The sequence below is a fragment of the Macrobrachium rosenbergii genome, chromosome 21 (assembly GCF_040412425.1).
Source record: "Macrobrachium rosenbergii isolate ZJJX-2024 chromosome 21, ASM4041242v1, whole genome shotgun sequence".
Classification (NCBI taxonomy): domain Eukaryota; kingdom Metazoa; phylum Arthropoda; class Malacostraca; order Decapoda; family Palaemonidae; genus Macrobrachium; species Macrobrachium rosenbergii.
Genome location: NC_089761.1, coordinates 65,962,655 through 65,978,042, shown reverse-complemented (window position 1 = coordinate 65,978,042; position 15,388 = coordinate 65,962,655). Strand labels below are relative to the sequence as shown.

Here is a 15,388-nt window from a genome sequence, read left to right as displayed (position 1 = left end):
CCAATGATAAATTCTACATGTATTAATGCAAGACTAACGATAATAGGGTGGGGGGGAACGTAAAAAAAAAAGAAAAAAGTCTTCGAATATGAGGCACAATGGATACTTGGCGAAATGCCCATGGAACTTGTGTTAATCAATTTCCCCTGGAAGAGATTTGGAATTTTGTGCCATATGCTCTGTATTGATATAGACTGCAATAGCTTTCAACCAGCTGGCTGCGTTTAGTGTCTGCAGAAAGAAAATGAAAAACTTTTTCTTCAAAGAACTCTATCATTATTGTTCGTTTAATAGATTATTTTGAGTAATACCTGATCAGTAAATTAGGATAACACTGGTAAAGTATGAAAATATATATTAATTTTACTATCTTATTAGACAAGTGTTCATAAAGAACATCAATTACTTTCCTAATTTCATTCGGCCGTATTATTGTAAGGGAATCGGACACTTGTTTATATCTGAAAAACCGCAACGCCTAAGTCCGCTCTACTAGTGAGCGAATATTGGTGTGTGACTGAAGGAAGGTGGCCCAGTTTAGCCAAGTGATTTTCTGCTACGTGCCCCTTTGGAAAAGGAACGCTTGGTAGGAGTCACTCAATATTTCGTGTAACAATAAAATAGGGAATAATATCTGCTTGCGTGACAACCGGTTTTAGACTTTCCATATTTGGAAATAGAGGCTACTGTATCACCAATGCCTTTGGCGACTGAAACGACAGTGGTGTCACGGCCAGTGGCTTCGTCTAGTCTGAGGCACAGTACCGTAGGTTAGGGATTTCATTAGTAAACATTTAGTGCATTTCTCTTATTACTTTTGCCCCATGATTTGAGAATAGTCTTATAAAATGACAGCGCTGATAACTGTATACTGGGGCAAGGGAGACAAGGGGACCGTAGCATAGGCTGTAGGGTAGTGCTTTGGGGTATTGTAGCCTACTGTCGAATTAGTGTAGGCTAGGCTAGTGACTCTGGCCCAAGGGCAGCAGTAGATAAATGTGAATCGCCCTGGATTATTTTTAGTGGGATTTATATTGGATAAAACTGAGGATGACTACCCCTTTTTGGGGATGAACATAAAAACATGAATAAATGGTAGTAGCTCCGTGGTGGCGATTTCCTTCGAACTTGACTTTTTCTATGTTTTTTGGTTTCTAATTATGGATTTACCTTTAATTTTTGTTGCACGAATGTAATTAACCTGTAATTAACCACTGAAGTCCATCCAACAAGGGGTTTCCATACGTGATCTTCACAAGACAGAGCATGGCTACGTCTGTTTGGAACGGTTCATATCCCGTCCGGCAAGTGCAATAACTTGTTAACGTTTGGGTACCGCCCTCCCTCCCTGGGTCTCTCGGGAGAGTCAAGTGTATCTGGTTTAATTCATTATTCCATTTGGCTGACAACAAACAAATGCACCGCCAGTATCAGAAGCCCTAAAAGTGTAGAAAAAACCAGTTTGCAAGGTAAAAACAGGCATGGAGCTAATACTTAGAATTACCAAAAAATAACTGTAAATATAAATATAAACAAAAAGCATTAACATGAAAACATAAGCAAAAGGTGATAAATATTACTCATATCGACTGGCAGGAACCAGGCCACAGTAGTAGTCTTCAATTTTACCCTATTTGATTGGTAAAACAATTTTCTGAAGACATTTATGCAATAAGCTACATACTCTAGGCTGACAATTTTCTCCTAAAACTTTGATCAATATTTAAAGTTTAAATGTTCATTCTGAAGGCTGGTCAGATGCTTCTCTTCTGATAGTGTTAATTTGATTCTTACAGATTTGAGTAATTTCATTGAGAAATTGAAATTTTTCACTTTGTTCTTGAGTCTCCTTGATAACCTGTGCTTAGGCCAGTACAAAAAGCATACTAAAATATGTTGCAAATTTATGCTTACCAAGATCTTTCCCAGTAAATATTGCTGCTCACTTGGACTTTTTCTAAGTTCTTTATGTTTTAATAAATATGGAAGTGGGGGTCCCAGTTGGGTTTTTATTTGTCCTGGTGGAATTTGAGTATGGATGGCTGGCCAGCGTATTTTCAACGTCATTTGTTTGTTCCTACACGATATACAAACTGTCGGTCCTTTACATTAGGAATTACTTTCAGGCGTAGGCTGGAAATGGCCGTTGAACTCTTGAGTAAGGTGGTTAGGTAGTAACTACCACCAGGTAGGTGGGAATACCCGCCTGCCTGGATGTAAACATTCCATTTTGCTTTCAGCCGTCATGCGTTGCTGACGTGTTTTCGTTCTCTCTTCCTGACTGTCGTTAAGCTCTTAGTATCCCGGTGGGATCTTTCTGTATTTTTATTTATATATACGTGTGTTTGATATTTATTAATACAAACCCACGATTTGTAATAACCTTGCATAACCCATCGTTCCCTGCGCTGTGTCTTGGGTTTGATGGCCAAGGGCGTTATTGGAGAAGCGTAACCGAGTGATAATGCTTCTCTTCCAGCAGCCCTTTACGTAAATGTTACAACTGTGGCGGCCATATTTCCTGAAATATAAATACTGAAGGCGCCCTTGTACATTCAGAGATATAGTTTGGGACGTAATATCTTCACTCCCCTACATTCATTGGGATGTAAGAGTTCGTTCCCTTCTTGGGCTTCTGCCCTCTGTGTATAAGGGGCATCACAGATTCCTTCCTACTTATGCTGAATGTTGCTCGCCACCTGTGCTTGGAGAACTGGGGGCCGGGTGGGAGGTTGTGGCCATCATCGGTAAGTTCCGCTTCCACGGCGCCCTTGGTGGCTTCCTCTCCGTCCTTTTTTCTCTTCCCGTAGGTTCTTCCTTCTCCCCTTTAGTAGATCTCTCTCCTTGGCCGTCTTCGCTCGCTCGTCGGGCAAAGACCAGAGGCGGGGAGCGATCGGGCGACCTCTTGTAGAGTACCTCCTCCTGCTGCGTAGGGCAGTTCCCCTTGTAGCAAGAGGAGTTTCCCTCTACTAATCATCTTTGCTTTTCTTTCAGGTTGACAGTGAGCATCGCAGACACAGCAGTAGTTGGCTGGATATATCAAAGGATATCTCGCATGAAACAGTCCCGACATTCATTCAGTGTTGCTTCAGGATCGACCACAGTACCTGGTTAGATGACATATTTCCACGTCGGGATTGTTCTGACTCTGTTCCCGCCGATATGGATTGATCGCTGTCATTGCTGGTCTTCATTTATGCTGTTGCACTCCTCCGGTGTACCTGTGGTCCATCTACTCCAGCTGTTCCCTGTGTTATGCTCTTGTCAGCTCAGCGACAGTCTATGGGCTGCTCTTCCTGGTCTCTTGCTGCAGCTGCCCTGATCGTTCCTGTCGCTGCTGGTGACTTTCATGTGACATTTCTGTCCGTTGCAGTAGCTCCTGCCTTCCGAACTGCTAACAGAGCTCCTGCATCGGCTGTCCTGATCGTGCCTGCTACTTCTCCCAGTGTTCGTGCCCAGGGCCGCTTCCGTTGTTTTCCTGCCAACTGCCCTGGAGGTTACGATGTCTGCCATCTGGTAGATGTCGGCTTGAAGGGGAAGGAAGTCACCTTGTGGAAGTGACGTTCCTAGCCGTTGCAATAGCTCCTGCCCTCCGAACCTCTGCCAGAGCTCTTGCATCGGCTGTCCTGATCATGCCTGCCGCTTCTCCTGGCAGTCGTCCCTGGGGCCGCTTCCGTTGTGTTCCTGCCAGCTGCCCCAGGGGTTATGATGTCTGCCATCCTGTACAAGATGTCGGTGTGAAGATGAAGGAAGTCGCCCCGTTGAAGTGATGTTCCTGGCTGTTGCAGTAGCTCCTGCCTGTTGCAGTGTAGCTCCTGCATCAGCTGTCCTGAATCGCCTCCTGTAGCTCCTGGTCAGCTGTCCTGGGCATGCCTGCTGTGTTCTCCTGAACTGTGGTGGTGTCCTGTTTCGTGTCCACCATCCTGTGTTGTCGGCTGAACTGCCCTGGAAGTTAGCGATTTCTTATCTTCGTCTTCTTCTGCATCTTCCCTTCCTCTCCGGAGGTTCAAGGGGGTCCCGAGAATCGGACAGACCTCCGTCGGCCGAAGGAGAGGAAGGCTGCTTCTTCCCCTTGATGCCCTTGGACGTCTAGGGACTGCCTCCTTCCGAGGAGGCAGTGGATCTCTTGTTGGCTCTTCCCGACCTTTGGGTTAGGAAACCGATTCGCATAGCCCTGGGTTTTGTGTTTCGGAAGTCGCGGGCATGCAGACCTCGGTTTGCGATCCTGTTGCCAGTCCTGGAGGTTCTGCCTCTAAGACAGGGGCTGCTTCGGCGCTGTCAGAAGCTGCCCGAGTGCTCGAGATTCTATGGAATATCGAGTATCCTGATCTGGTCTGGAGAGATTTTCCTCGGCCCAGTTCGGGAGCAATGCAAGAGAAAGGGCTGAGGCACCCAGGTGTCTCGACTCCTCTTCCTGCCAGCACCGCAAGCGCTCGGTTGGGTTCCCAGCCTGGTGTCTCGATCCTGTCGGTTCGAACATCAGAAGAAGCAGGGAAGAGATTCCCTTTGGGAGTCCTGCGGGACTTCTAAGGGACTGACTCTCTTCCGGGAGACAAGTTTCTCTTGTTGGCTCTTCCCACCCTCGGGCGGGAACCGATTCACATTTTCCTGTGGGATCTTGCATTTGGGGGGCTGCGAGAGCGCGGCCTCTCAAGGCCACACCATCGTTGCCAGTCTTGGAAGTCTGCGTCTAAGACTGGTTCTGTGCTTGGCTCTTTCGATCTATTAGGAAACAAAGCAGCCACTCCCGATTTTTGGAAGTCTCGTGGGTAGCTTGAATTTATGAATCACGAGCGCTCTCCTGACGAAAGGCACAGGACGAGAGAAAGTGCTGAGACACCCAGGTGTCTTGAACTTTAGGGTTCGAGCATGCAAGATAGCAGACACAGAATTCCCCTTTGAACCTTCTTCTCGAGGGGCCTTGACCTCGAAGGAGTTTAGAGTTCGGGAAACTAACAATTGTTCACAGCAGACGAGTCCGGCCTGCCCAGTTACGATTGTGTTCATGCGATTGGCTCGGCTCGGCTTGGCCCCCTGTCGCACTTACGAGACTGGCTCAGCTCGGCTCAACTCGGCTTGCCAGACTGGCTCGGCTCGGCTTGCCCCACCTGCCTCCCAGTCCGCCGCATACCAACCAGCTGGATCGCGTTCGCGTGATTGGCTCGGCTCAGCTCGACCCTACTCGTTTTTTTCTGATTTGGGTTCTCGGCTCTGTTCGAGTGAACTTTTTGCTCTTCCCAGGAAAGCGCTTTGCCACAGCACAAGTGCTCTTCTTCCCCCATGTGGCAATAATCTCCTTCGGTTGATTATCGCTCACGGTCCGCCTCCCCTGCTTATCTTACTGGCAGGACAGGTAGGGATACTCTTTCTCCTCACCTGTTCCCTTCTCCTCTCGGTTGTTCCGAGAGGTGCGAGACGGACAGAGAGAGCTCCGACAAAATTATCTTCGGAGTTCGGCTGCCTGGCATGCTTTGAGTGTTGGCCCCCCGATTCTCTCGTGGTATAACCAGGTAGCCGAGGAGGGTTTCATGAGATCTGTCAAGGTCTCCCTCCAAGGGGAGAGGTACAGGAGTTTCACGCTTCGGAAACAGCGAGGGTCTTCCTCTTCAAGTTGCGATCGCCCTATGTTTTCGGAGAACTTCGCGCCAATTCGTCGGTCGCGAGGATCCCCGGGACAGGACCGTGGCTCCCCCAATGAATAACCTTCATCACTCGCAACCCTTGCAGTTCCTGAGGGACCGAGAGTGTCAGGGCCCGCTGCGGTCCTGGCTTCCGAGAGTGTTCTCGACCTGATGAATTCTTTTCTTCGAAGGAGTTAATTCAGGTTGAGACACCATGCTTCCACCCCTGCCTCGACAGAATATGAATTCTTCTTGCCTTGGAGGGTCTTGCAGACGGCAGTTTTTTGGGCAGTTCTGGTGCTAAGAAGAAGGACTTTGTCCCAATTCAGATCTCCAGTTTCGTAGGTCCCGAGTTGGCTCGACCCTTAGGAACGAACCTTTACTTGGTTCTGCCTTTCTCTTTCAGAGATTTGCCAGATACCTTGGTAATCAAAGTTCGTACTAGGGCACCGACTTGTCCTTTGGACAATGGCAAAGAACTTTGGGTCTTAGTCATCCCAACTCGACCTTGAGTTCAAGCCAGCCCCCCTCAACTCCTTAGCTAAGAAGTCCTAGGCTTCAGAAGAAGATTGCAACTGCTGATGCCTGGACGAAATGATACTTAGCGAGTCTCAGGAACTGGCAGCGACATTGCCGAGACCTGGGAATGGATTCCTTCAGGGGAAGTATCTATTTCCCTTAGGTCTCTGCAATTCTTTCCATCAAACTTCCATCCCGCCTCCTCTCCCGTGCTCCCGATTCGGGAAATGCCACCCCGGCTAGAGCTAATTGGCTCGGTACCCTGTCATCTTGCAGAAGTTTTCCCATGGTGGAGAATGGAAGTCTGCTTCCATTCCTCCATCCTTCTTTCCTCTTCGATGTATGAGGAAAGAGTTAGGCTAACGCTTGATTGAAGGAACCTTCGAATATGCTTGCATATTCCCCTTACATCTTGTGTCTACTTACGGAATCACAGATTGAGGAATAGGCGCACACTGGTAAGACCTTGTCATGAAGTTGTGTGACCGAGACGATTAGTACCTTCTCATTACCGTCCTGGGCTCAGGGCAGCCTTTTGGCCATCGGAGAATTCAGGATGGGTTTTGTGACACTCACTAGTTTCGTTGAACAACAAAACCACAGTAGTGGCATTTGTCAACAAACAAGAGGCAATCATTTTTTCCTCCTGTTTCATCTCGACATTTGCAGGCACTCGAGTATTGTTCTATTGCACACTCGACAGCTCAGTTAACCAGATGCATTCCTGGTGGGGATGTATTGGTAGGCAAACCTGGCCTCGGATTTGAGTGACCAGGACGGAACATGCTGCTCACTCTTTCTTCACGAAGATTCATTCAGAGACTGCTCGACTGAGAAATCCCTACCGTCCTTCTGTTGCCTCCCTGCACACAAGTCGGTAGTTTTTTCTCGCTCCTTTGTACCAGACCAGAGGCCGCTCTGGTGAGGCATGCTGTCTTTTTGGTGAAAATTCGATATCGGCGTTTTTTCCCCTCTGTATTTGTCCGTTTCGCTAGGGGTTCACAAACATTGCTTTCCCAGAGTTACAGACAAATGCTTGAAGACTTCGCCTTCATCCAACCTGATTGCCGAGGCATCAAGAAGAATTCCACTTGACCCAACCTCCTGTAGCAGCTACACAAGAAGTTGTTCTTGAGGCAGTACATCCCTGTGTGTTCAGGACTGGGAGACTTTCCAGCTTTCCTTGCAAGCACAGGCTTTCTCGCCGAGTGGCAACGGATATAGCTGGATATCCCCTGAAGTCCTCTGCAACACTGTCCCAGGGACTGGATCCGTCTTCGCTGGTGGTGTCGTTGTCAGAACTTCTCCTCGGGTCAGAGTCGCTCGTCAGGTCTGGACTTCCTCGTCTTCTCCGCCGAGGGTTGTTTCTCTCCATTTCATTTGTGAAGAACGTAGTCTTCTATCTGAAGTAGCCTTTGTCTCCTCAGTCGAGAGTTAACTACGGACGAGAAGCTTCTTCAGTCATGCTGTCCCAGGGAACTGTTCCTTGGGTGGCATGTGACTCTCGTTTAGGGTTCCTGTCCGTGCTCTGCACACGCCTTATGAGAGTTGTCGGATAGAGATATGCCCTCTTAGGACCATCTCTCATCTTACCCTGGCCTTGGCGTAGAAGATGGAAGAACAGGGATGGGGATCATACCTCGACTCCTTCTCGGATGTCGTAGGTGGACTCCGAATCCATTGGCATCTACTGTCGGGTTCAAGTCCTTCTTGTTCCCCTCCTCCTTGGACTTTGTGTCGATGATCCAGATCATTCGTTACTTTGTCCTATTAGGGAGCTGTGGTACTTTCCGAAAGGCTCGACATTCTTAACCTGGATGTCGTTAACGTTTTCGCTAGTACTGTCTCTCCCAAGGAAGAAGTGTCTAAGGGCACATCTTCCTCCTGACTTCGTGAAGCGATCAGAGGAGGTACTCGGCAGCTGACGACGACGATACCGGTACCTTCCACCCGAGAGCTCACGAAGTCGATGGCTTGGTCCATCCCTCGCATTCCGGAAGTTTCTGTCGGTCTGGAAGCAAGACGTGGTCTCTTAGACCACACTCTTGTCTTCTTCCTTCGGTCTTGCCCACAGGCCCTTGGAACCCTTTTTCCTTGTCTCTGTGGTGGCTGCTCAACAAGTTGTGTTGTCTTACCTGGCTCCTTCAAGAGGACGAGTAGCATCTTGCCTAAGGTGTGGTTCTGGAAGTGAGAAGGATTCCGAGAGTGACTGGCCTCTCTTCCTCCTCCTTCCCCATCCTCTAACTTCTCCTCCTTAGGGATGAGAATAGGACTCGAACCAATAGCTGCTGGAACTGGGACTGATGCGGTAAGACTACCATCGAGCACCCGTTCTATTTTTCTTATAGAATCGTAGAAGCAATTCCGCTCCTTCCTCTAGCAAGGGGAGGAAGGAGAGACTGGCAATAAGGGAACCCTATCTCGGCTTTCCCTTACTGCCTCCGACTCTAGATCCTTCCAGCCTATTTCTTAGGAGTTACGTTTCCTCACTCATACGAAAGGGTCCAGTATCTGACATTTGATCTTGCAGTTCCTACACTCCGATCAATATGTCAGAGGCACAGTACTCCTCGCTCTTTCGACCAGGAGGAGTAGCCCAGGTGTGCAGAACTCCAGTCAGTTCAGGAGACTCACTCAGATTCCTCCCTCCAACCAGTGAATCTTCCTAATGTAAAGGACCGACGGTTTGTGTATCGTGTCGGAACAAATCACAATTTTTGAAAGTAAATTGCATTTTTCCTAACTATATAAACCTAAGGTCCTTTACATTGCATACTATGCCCACATCATGCCACCTCTCAATCTGAACCTGGACCGAAAGGCAAACTGGAATGTTTACATCCGATCAGGCGGGTATCCCCACCTACCTGGCGGTAGTTACTGCCTAACCACCTTGCTCAAGAGTTTAACGGCCATTTCCAGCCTACGCCTGAAAGTAATTCCTATGTAAAGGACCTTAGGTTTGTATAGTTAGGAAAAATACAGTTTACTTTCAAAAATTGTGATTTTTATCTGGAAATGTTGGTGAGCTGCCAGTTCTGAAAACTGATTGGTTCTTTTGATCCAAGTTTTACTAGTTACGTGACGTGTCAGAGTTTAGGCATTACTTTAAAAAACTGACGTCTGTTCTTAGTCATGGCTTTTTTGGTACAGATGTGTAACCCTTGTTCCTTGGATTATCCTATTTTAGCTGGGTTATATTGCAAAATTTCATGTGAACTGTTTATAGTATGTTTTGAATGTTTTGAACGTTTGCTGGGTTTGTTCCTACACAAATACCAATGTTCGGTCTTTACATAGGATTTAGCTTGCAGACGTGAGCTGGAACGTCTGTTTAACTTTCAGACAAGGTCATTAACTGACAGTAGGGGAGAAGCTCTGCCCACTCATCGGTCTGCACTCCACTTTGCTTTCGGCTGCTGTCAAGTGAAGACTTCTGCTATGCTCTCTGCCCAACTACCATTTGCTTTTCATGCTTTTGTTGTTTTCTTGTTTGCCTGCTTATATTGTGAATAACAATAAAGTATGCAAACCCCTGATTTGCAACTGTCTGCTCCTGAGAGAAAACTGATAACCCGTAGGTGTTGTTTGGGGAAATACAAACCTTGTGATGTTTTCCTCTCATTAATTGAGGTTGATCCTCACACTTTGTGTCATGCTGTAGTCATGACTGTAATCAATCAAGTCCTTGTTCGGAGTGTTGGGTCTGGCCTTCTGAAAAGTGGGTGAAGTTTGCTGGGAAGAAAAGGAGAGAGAAGAAGTTTCTGTTGTCATCAGATTGAAATACCCTGCTGTTGACACTGAAGTTTATCTCTGGTTCATTTTTACCTCCAACCAAACTTCTGCCTATTGTTACCACTCCTAAGGGAGCAGTTTCCCCTTCGCCGACTCCTGCTGCTTCATCAGTGGAGAGCCCCTGAAGGGGAAAAGACAACCAGCCAGAATTCTCTCCAGCAGTTTTGCTTTGCTTGGAGGAGGAGGAGTTGTCCTTGGATAGACACTTCGGGAGTTGTGGCCCTCCCTGGGTCTCTCGGGAGAGTCGAGTGTATCTGGTTTAATTCATCACTTGAAAGCTGTACAAGGCCTTCCTGTTGCTTCTGCTTTGATAACCGTGATGACTTCTACAGTTACAATATCCACTGGCTTAAGGGTGACCCCTACAGCTGCAGTATCGCCTCACATCCCTTCAGTGATGTGCCCTCAGGTGTTGCTGTCAACGTCATCGCTTGGTGACATCATTCTCCACGCACTGCTGTCTAAGGCCAGTCTTGGCAAGAATTCGAAGAAGAGGAGAAGGAAGTCATCATTGTCATCTTCGTTTTTGTCCTCATCATCGACTGCTATCACCTCCTCCCCTTCTTCTACTAAAGCTAGCAAGGGGAGGAAGAAGAAGGCAGACAGCCCTCTCCAGAAAGGGCTTCCAAGTCTCTTGCCAGCAGTTCCTTGAGTCCCACTGTTTATGTTGCATGGGAGAAAATGCTGCCCGGGGTTCTCCGGACCCTGGGTACACTGGTACCAGCCCTGGTAGCTTGCCTACCTGGGCAGGTAAGGGTCCCCGGTCTATGGACCAGAGCCCAGCTGCCAGCAAGGCCCAGTGAGAGAAGGTGGGCAGAAAGAGTGCAGGCACCCCTTCACCTGCCCTTCCACTCCTCAAAGAGAGTGGCCCAGGGGTCCTGGGATGGTGGCCCGGCTCATCTGGTCTGGTTACCTGGTCAAGGCACGAGAAGGTCCCCCGTTCAGCCATCTTCACCTTTGGAAGCTTCAGCTTCTAAGAAGATTAGAGCATGCTCATTGGTCAGTCTCCGTTCACGTTCGCGTGAACGAGACCCCTCCCCTTGACCCTTACGAACATCATCACTGTGGGCTGACGATCGCCCATGGCCTCGCTCACCTGCCGTGACTTCGGTTTCCAACAGGCTGGGCAAGGTTGCTCGCGTTCCCTCACCTGTTTCCTTTGTGTCCTTGGGGTTTTCTGGGAGTTGGACAGGCCTAGGGCTCGGAACTGGGACCGTTCTTGTTCCCATCTCAGCCCTGTCCAGGGAAGCGTACTTTCCGGGTTCAGTCCTTTGACTGGACAGGTTTTATGCTTGACTGGTCTGAGGTTATAAGAGAGCTCTGGCTTTTGTCCCTTTCCTGTGGAGGGAGTGATTCAGGAGGACTGTGACCTGGAGGGACCCAAGTGTCCTAAGCCCCAGGACTCGGACACCCTTGAATTACAGAGGCACTTTGTGGAGATCATTGGCCTGATATGACAGCTTATCGATCTCAAGGAAGAGACCTTGGCTTTTCTTGCGGACTGTTCATCGGCCATTGAATCCTTTTGGAGGCCCCAGAAGGAACCCAGGGTTTTGATGGGCTTGTCTTGGTCAAGACTTGCTGAAGGGTTCCTGGATCAGGTGAATTTTCTAGTTTCTGGGCAGAATTCACTTAGGGGTAGCCACTCATGCAGGACACTTTCTCTGCCTCAAACTCACCACAGGAAATACTGCGGCCTCGGGGAGCCCATTGCTGACCAAATGGGTTGACCCAGACTTGACCCATCTGTGTCCTGGTCTGTTATTTGAATGCCTTCGCATGTAGGGGGTCTCTCATGCAGTCGGAGGCAGTGGCACTGGAATCTACTGCCATGGCCAAGAGTGCATCCTCTTCTTTGGGCTTCCGTACACCCGAGGAAGACGCCACTTTTCAGAGACTGACTTTGTCTGGAGGTAGGGACATCACCTACCTAGCCCACCATACAGTGGACCCCCTCCTATTTGCGGTTCCTGATTTGTGGCTTCACCTATTCACAGATTTCTCTGTGCAACATATATCCACGTTATGTGCAGAAAATTTACCTATTGCAATACACTCCCTGAACACCTGAATTTGCCCCTAATCCCACTAGCCCAAACAACTCTCAATTACCAATCCACTATTGGGAATTTTAACAGCCAGTGTTACCAACGCTGCAGGTAAAATCTTGTCACTTGAGCTGCCATAAAAAACGGTTGGTAACGCTGACGCAGGCGTGAGCCGACACTCCCACTTTCGTCAAATGCTTTTTGTTTCCGCTGCTGGAAGGTTGTTTCCTTCTGCAGTGCGAGGTTTTAATCCTTTTGTCCAACTTCTCTTTGTATTTTGGACCTCTGGTGAAGACCTGGATTGTATTTACCAGTTTCTTCTCCTGGTTTTTCTGGATATCTTCGATGTGAAACGCCTTTAAGAATTGGACTCACTGGTTCCCGGTCTCGATTAGTCATCATGGACTCTTTCACCTTCTACTACCACGACTTCGGCTTCGACGTCGACCTTGACTGCCCCTACGACTGTAGATGATGGAGCTCATTGCTTCTTCTTCCTGCCAGAGACGGATGAGTACCTTGAGACAGGATAAACATCCTGTCAGGTATGTAGGAAGGTTAAATGTGATGTGCAGACTCATTGCGATGAATGTTCCGATTGGAAGGCACAAGGGATGGAGGATTACATTCGTCATTGCAAGTCTTTGGCTAGTAAGGGCGGCAGACGTCGGTCAGATTCTCGTTGCCTCAAGTGTCTCAGGCTTCTGCTACAGATCAGTTGATGGATTTAGCGAGTTCAGAGGTAGTCAAACAGATAGAGAATAGGATTGCAAGTAGTATGGAAAATTTAATAGCTAGTCTTCTTCAACATTTCTCAGATAGGGAAAGTAGTAGTGTTAGGATGTCTAATCCTCCTTCCTTTTCAGCTCCCCTGCCTGTTCCAGAACCAGCCCTAACAGGTGCTGAGGGTAATGGCAGAACCGCAAGCCTCCGAGTGGGTAGGGTCTGCCGGCCCCCTTGGTGCGGAGCAGGCAGTGAAGGATCCCCCCCAACCCCCTTGTAGTATTGATAAATTTAACATTGATAATGTTAGTCAGGATCAAGATCTAGGTGTGATAAAGGAGGATAGGTTTGGGTTAGGTAGTGAGGAGAAGGTATTGAGGATGCAGAGTCGTTCTCCTGGACTGGTTCCTGTTTCGAATTCGAGTGTTTTTTGTGCTCTGGCAAGAGTTTCACCTTCATCACTTCTTTCGGTCTGGCTCAGTCTCAAGTCAATGTTTCAGTTACGGTGGGGCAGAACCCTTCTGCTTGTGCTCCCAACTCACTTCCGACTGTTTCTGAATCTCTATTGTAGTTTCCCCCTTCCCTGAGTTTTCTACTCCTCCATCTAGTAAGACGGATTCTGGTGTGTCCTTTCGACCTCTAAAAGTAGTTTGCGGGACTTGCTATTGGATGTGGCGGAATATAGGGTGGATTGCTGGGTTTTTTCGGTGGGTACAGACCTATGGTGAGAGGTTATTTTTCGAATGGTTTCTCTACATTAGAGAGTATGTGACACAGTAGTGTCCAGAATTCATGTCAAATATGTTTCAGGATTGTTGAGGGGGGCCAGATTCGGTGTACCTTCTGTCCTTTTCGTTCTAAGTTTTCTTCTGGGTTATCTGTCACTTCATCTCCTACTCCCAATTCTCTGTTGCTCCCTTTTCGGTCTCCTCTTCGGCCTCTTCTTCTGCTCTGGTCTTTCCTGCAGCTTCCGCATCTTCCGTTTTCCCTCCTTCGATTTTGGTTTTCCTCCTCTCAGGTAACTTCTTTTTTATGCGTCTGCTATTCCTCTGCCTCCCACCTTACCTTCCTCAGTACAGTCTTCTCCGGTAGGAGGAGCTTCCGGACAGGTGAAAACCCAGTTTCGGCAGATTTTGGCTGCAGGGGTCTCATGTTCCATCCCTTCAGGTATGCGCAACCCCTTGCTTCCGCTTCAAGCGGCTGTTCAGGAAGTATCAGGTATTTCATAGGGTTTGCCTGTCGCTTCCAGTTTGGGTTCGGGTTTGCGCTCCGCAGTTTTGGCAGGGCTTGCGGTACCTTCTTTGAGCGGTCCGCGGCTTTTTCGCCTGGATTTTCCGTGGCGGTAACTCCGAATGTAGCATCTACCTCTTTCATTCTCCCTCCTCCTTCTTCTTCTTCTTCTTCCGTCCCTCTGCAAGCGTTTCATTTGCGCATGCTTCCCCAGGATTTAGCAAATGTGGGTTTGGCTACTCTCACTCAGCTCTGGGTTTTTTTTTTATCGGTTCAGCCTTCTCTTCTGGCGGGTTCAGCTATGCGGAGTCAGTTCCAGGTACCCGATTAGGTGTGGGTGCACAGCATTCTGGTTAGGGTGGTCTGCTTGTGGACTCTTCTTTGTTGTCCAGGCTTCGTTCAGTGCCTCCTCCTTTGTTGATCTTAGACTGTTCGGACATTGTGGAACAGGATTCTTATCCGGAGGTGTAGGAGATTCTGGCGGATTTAGAATGTCCTCTTGCCAGCAGTAATGATTACGGACGCATACTTGAGTATGTTACTTTTTCGCACCCTCAAGCAAGAACTCCAGACCTCCCAATTTAGTCAATTCAGTCTTTTTTTTTTTTTGAGGCTTTTTATAACACTAAGCCAGCTCCTGCCTCTTTTTCGTATTATGAAGTTTTCATAATAAAACTAATATTATAATACAGTACTTACCTGAACACCTGAATGATTCCCACCCTCCTTTCCCCACATCAATTTTGACCTTGAATAAAGCAATTGACGAAAGTGGGAGTGTCGGCGCACACCTGCGTCAGCATTGCCAACCGTTTATTATGGTACCTCAAGTGACAAGATTTTACCTGCAGCGTTGGTAACGCTGGCTGTTAAAATACCCAATAGTGGATTGGTAATTGAGAGTTGTTCGGGCTAGTGGGATTAAGGGCGAATTCAGGTGTTCAGGTAAGTATTACAATATTAGTTTTATTATGAAAACTTCATATTTGTGGAATTTTTCACAGAGGAATATTCATGAATTACTGTATTATATATAAGTAGCTTACCAAGTAATTACATAGCTATAGTTTCAACTTGCACGGCAGTTTAGATTAAAAAATTTGCGGGTAACGCTTCGAGGTTTAGTGCTGGTAACTGTCCCACCCACTAATGGGAATACCAGGAATGACTTAGCAGACAACCTCATTCTGTTTATGCTGGTGCTTGAGTGAGCACTGAGTGTTGATGGCAGCTTTGTTCTTAAATTTGCCTGTTGGAAACCGGGTTTCGGCGAGGTATTATAGCTGATTTCGGGTAGCCTTGAGCCCTTCAGCTCTCAGGATCAGCATTTTATTGATTTGTAGTTAAGATCTGATTCAAGGTTATCATATTTCGCTACAGTAGCAAATTTGCATTCATTTGATTCACTACCATTAATGTAGTACAGTATACCAATTAAACGTAAACATTATT

At 47.7% G+C, this 15,388-nt stretch overlaps 1 protein-coding gene across 4 annotated transcripts in view; it reads left to right on the top strand.

Moving 5' to 3' along the window:
* The first annotated feature begins 209 nt into the window (after positions 1-209).
* LOC136850259 (cold shock domain-containing protein CG9705) overlaps positions 210-15,388 on the top strand; it is a 115,421-nt gene continuing 100,242 nt past the window's right edge. The window contains exon 1 of one of the 4 annotated variants that reach the window (XM_067123935.1): positions 210-337. Coding sequence is in view for 1 of the 4 variants with exons in the window: in XM_067123932.1 (XP_066980033.1) it covers positions 698-770 (73 nt within the window). In the remaining 3 variants the exon portion in view is untranslated. Of the gene's footprint in view, positions 338-412; positions 587-626; positions 771-15,388 lie in introns of those variants that run through there. The other 3 variants (XM_067123934.1, XM_067123933.1, XM_067123932.1) reach the window with 3 other exon arrangements.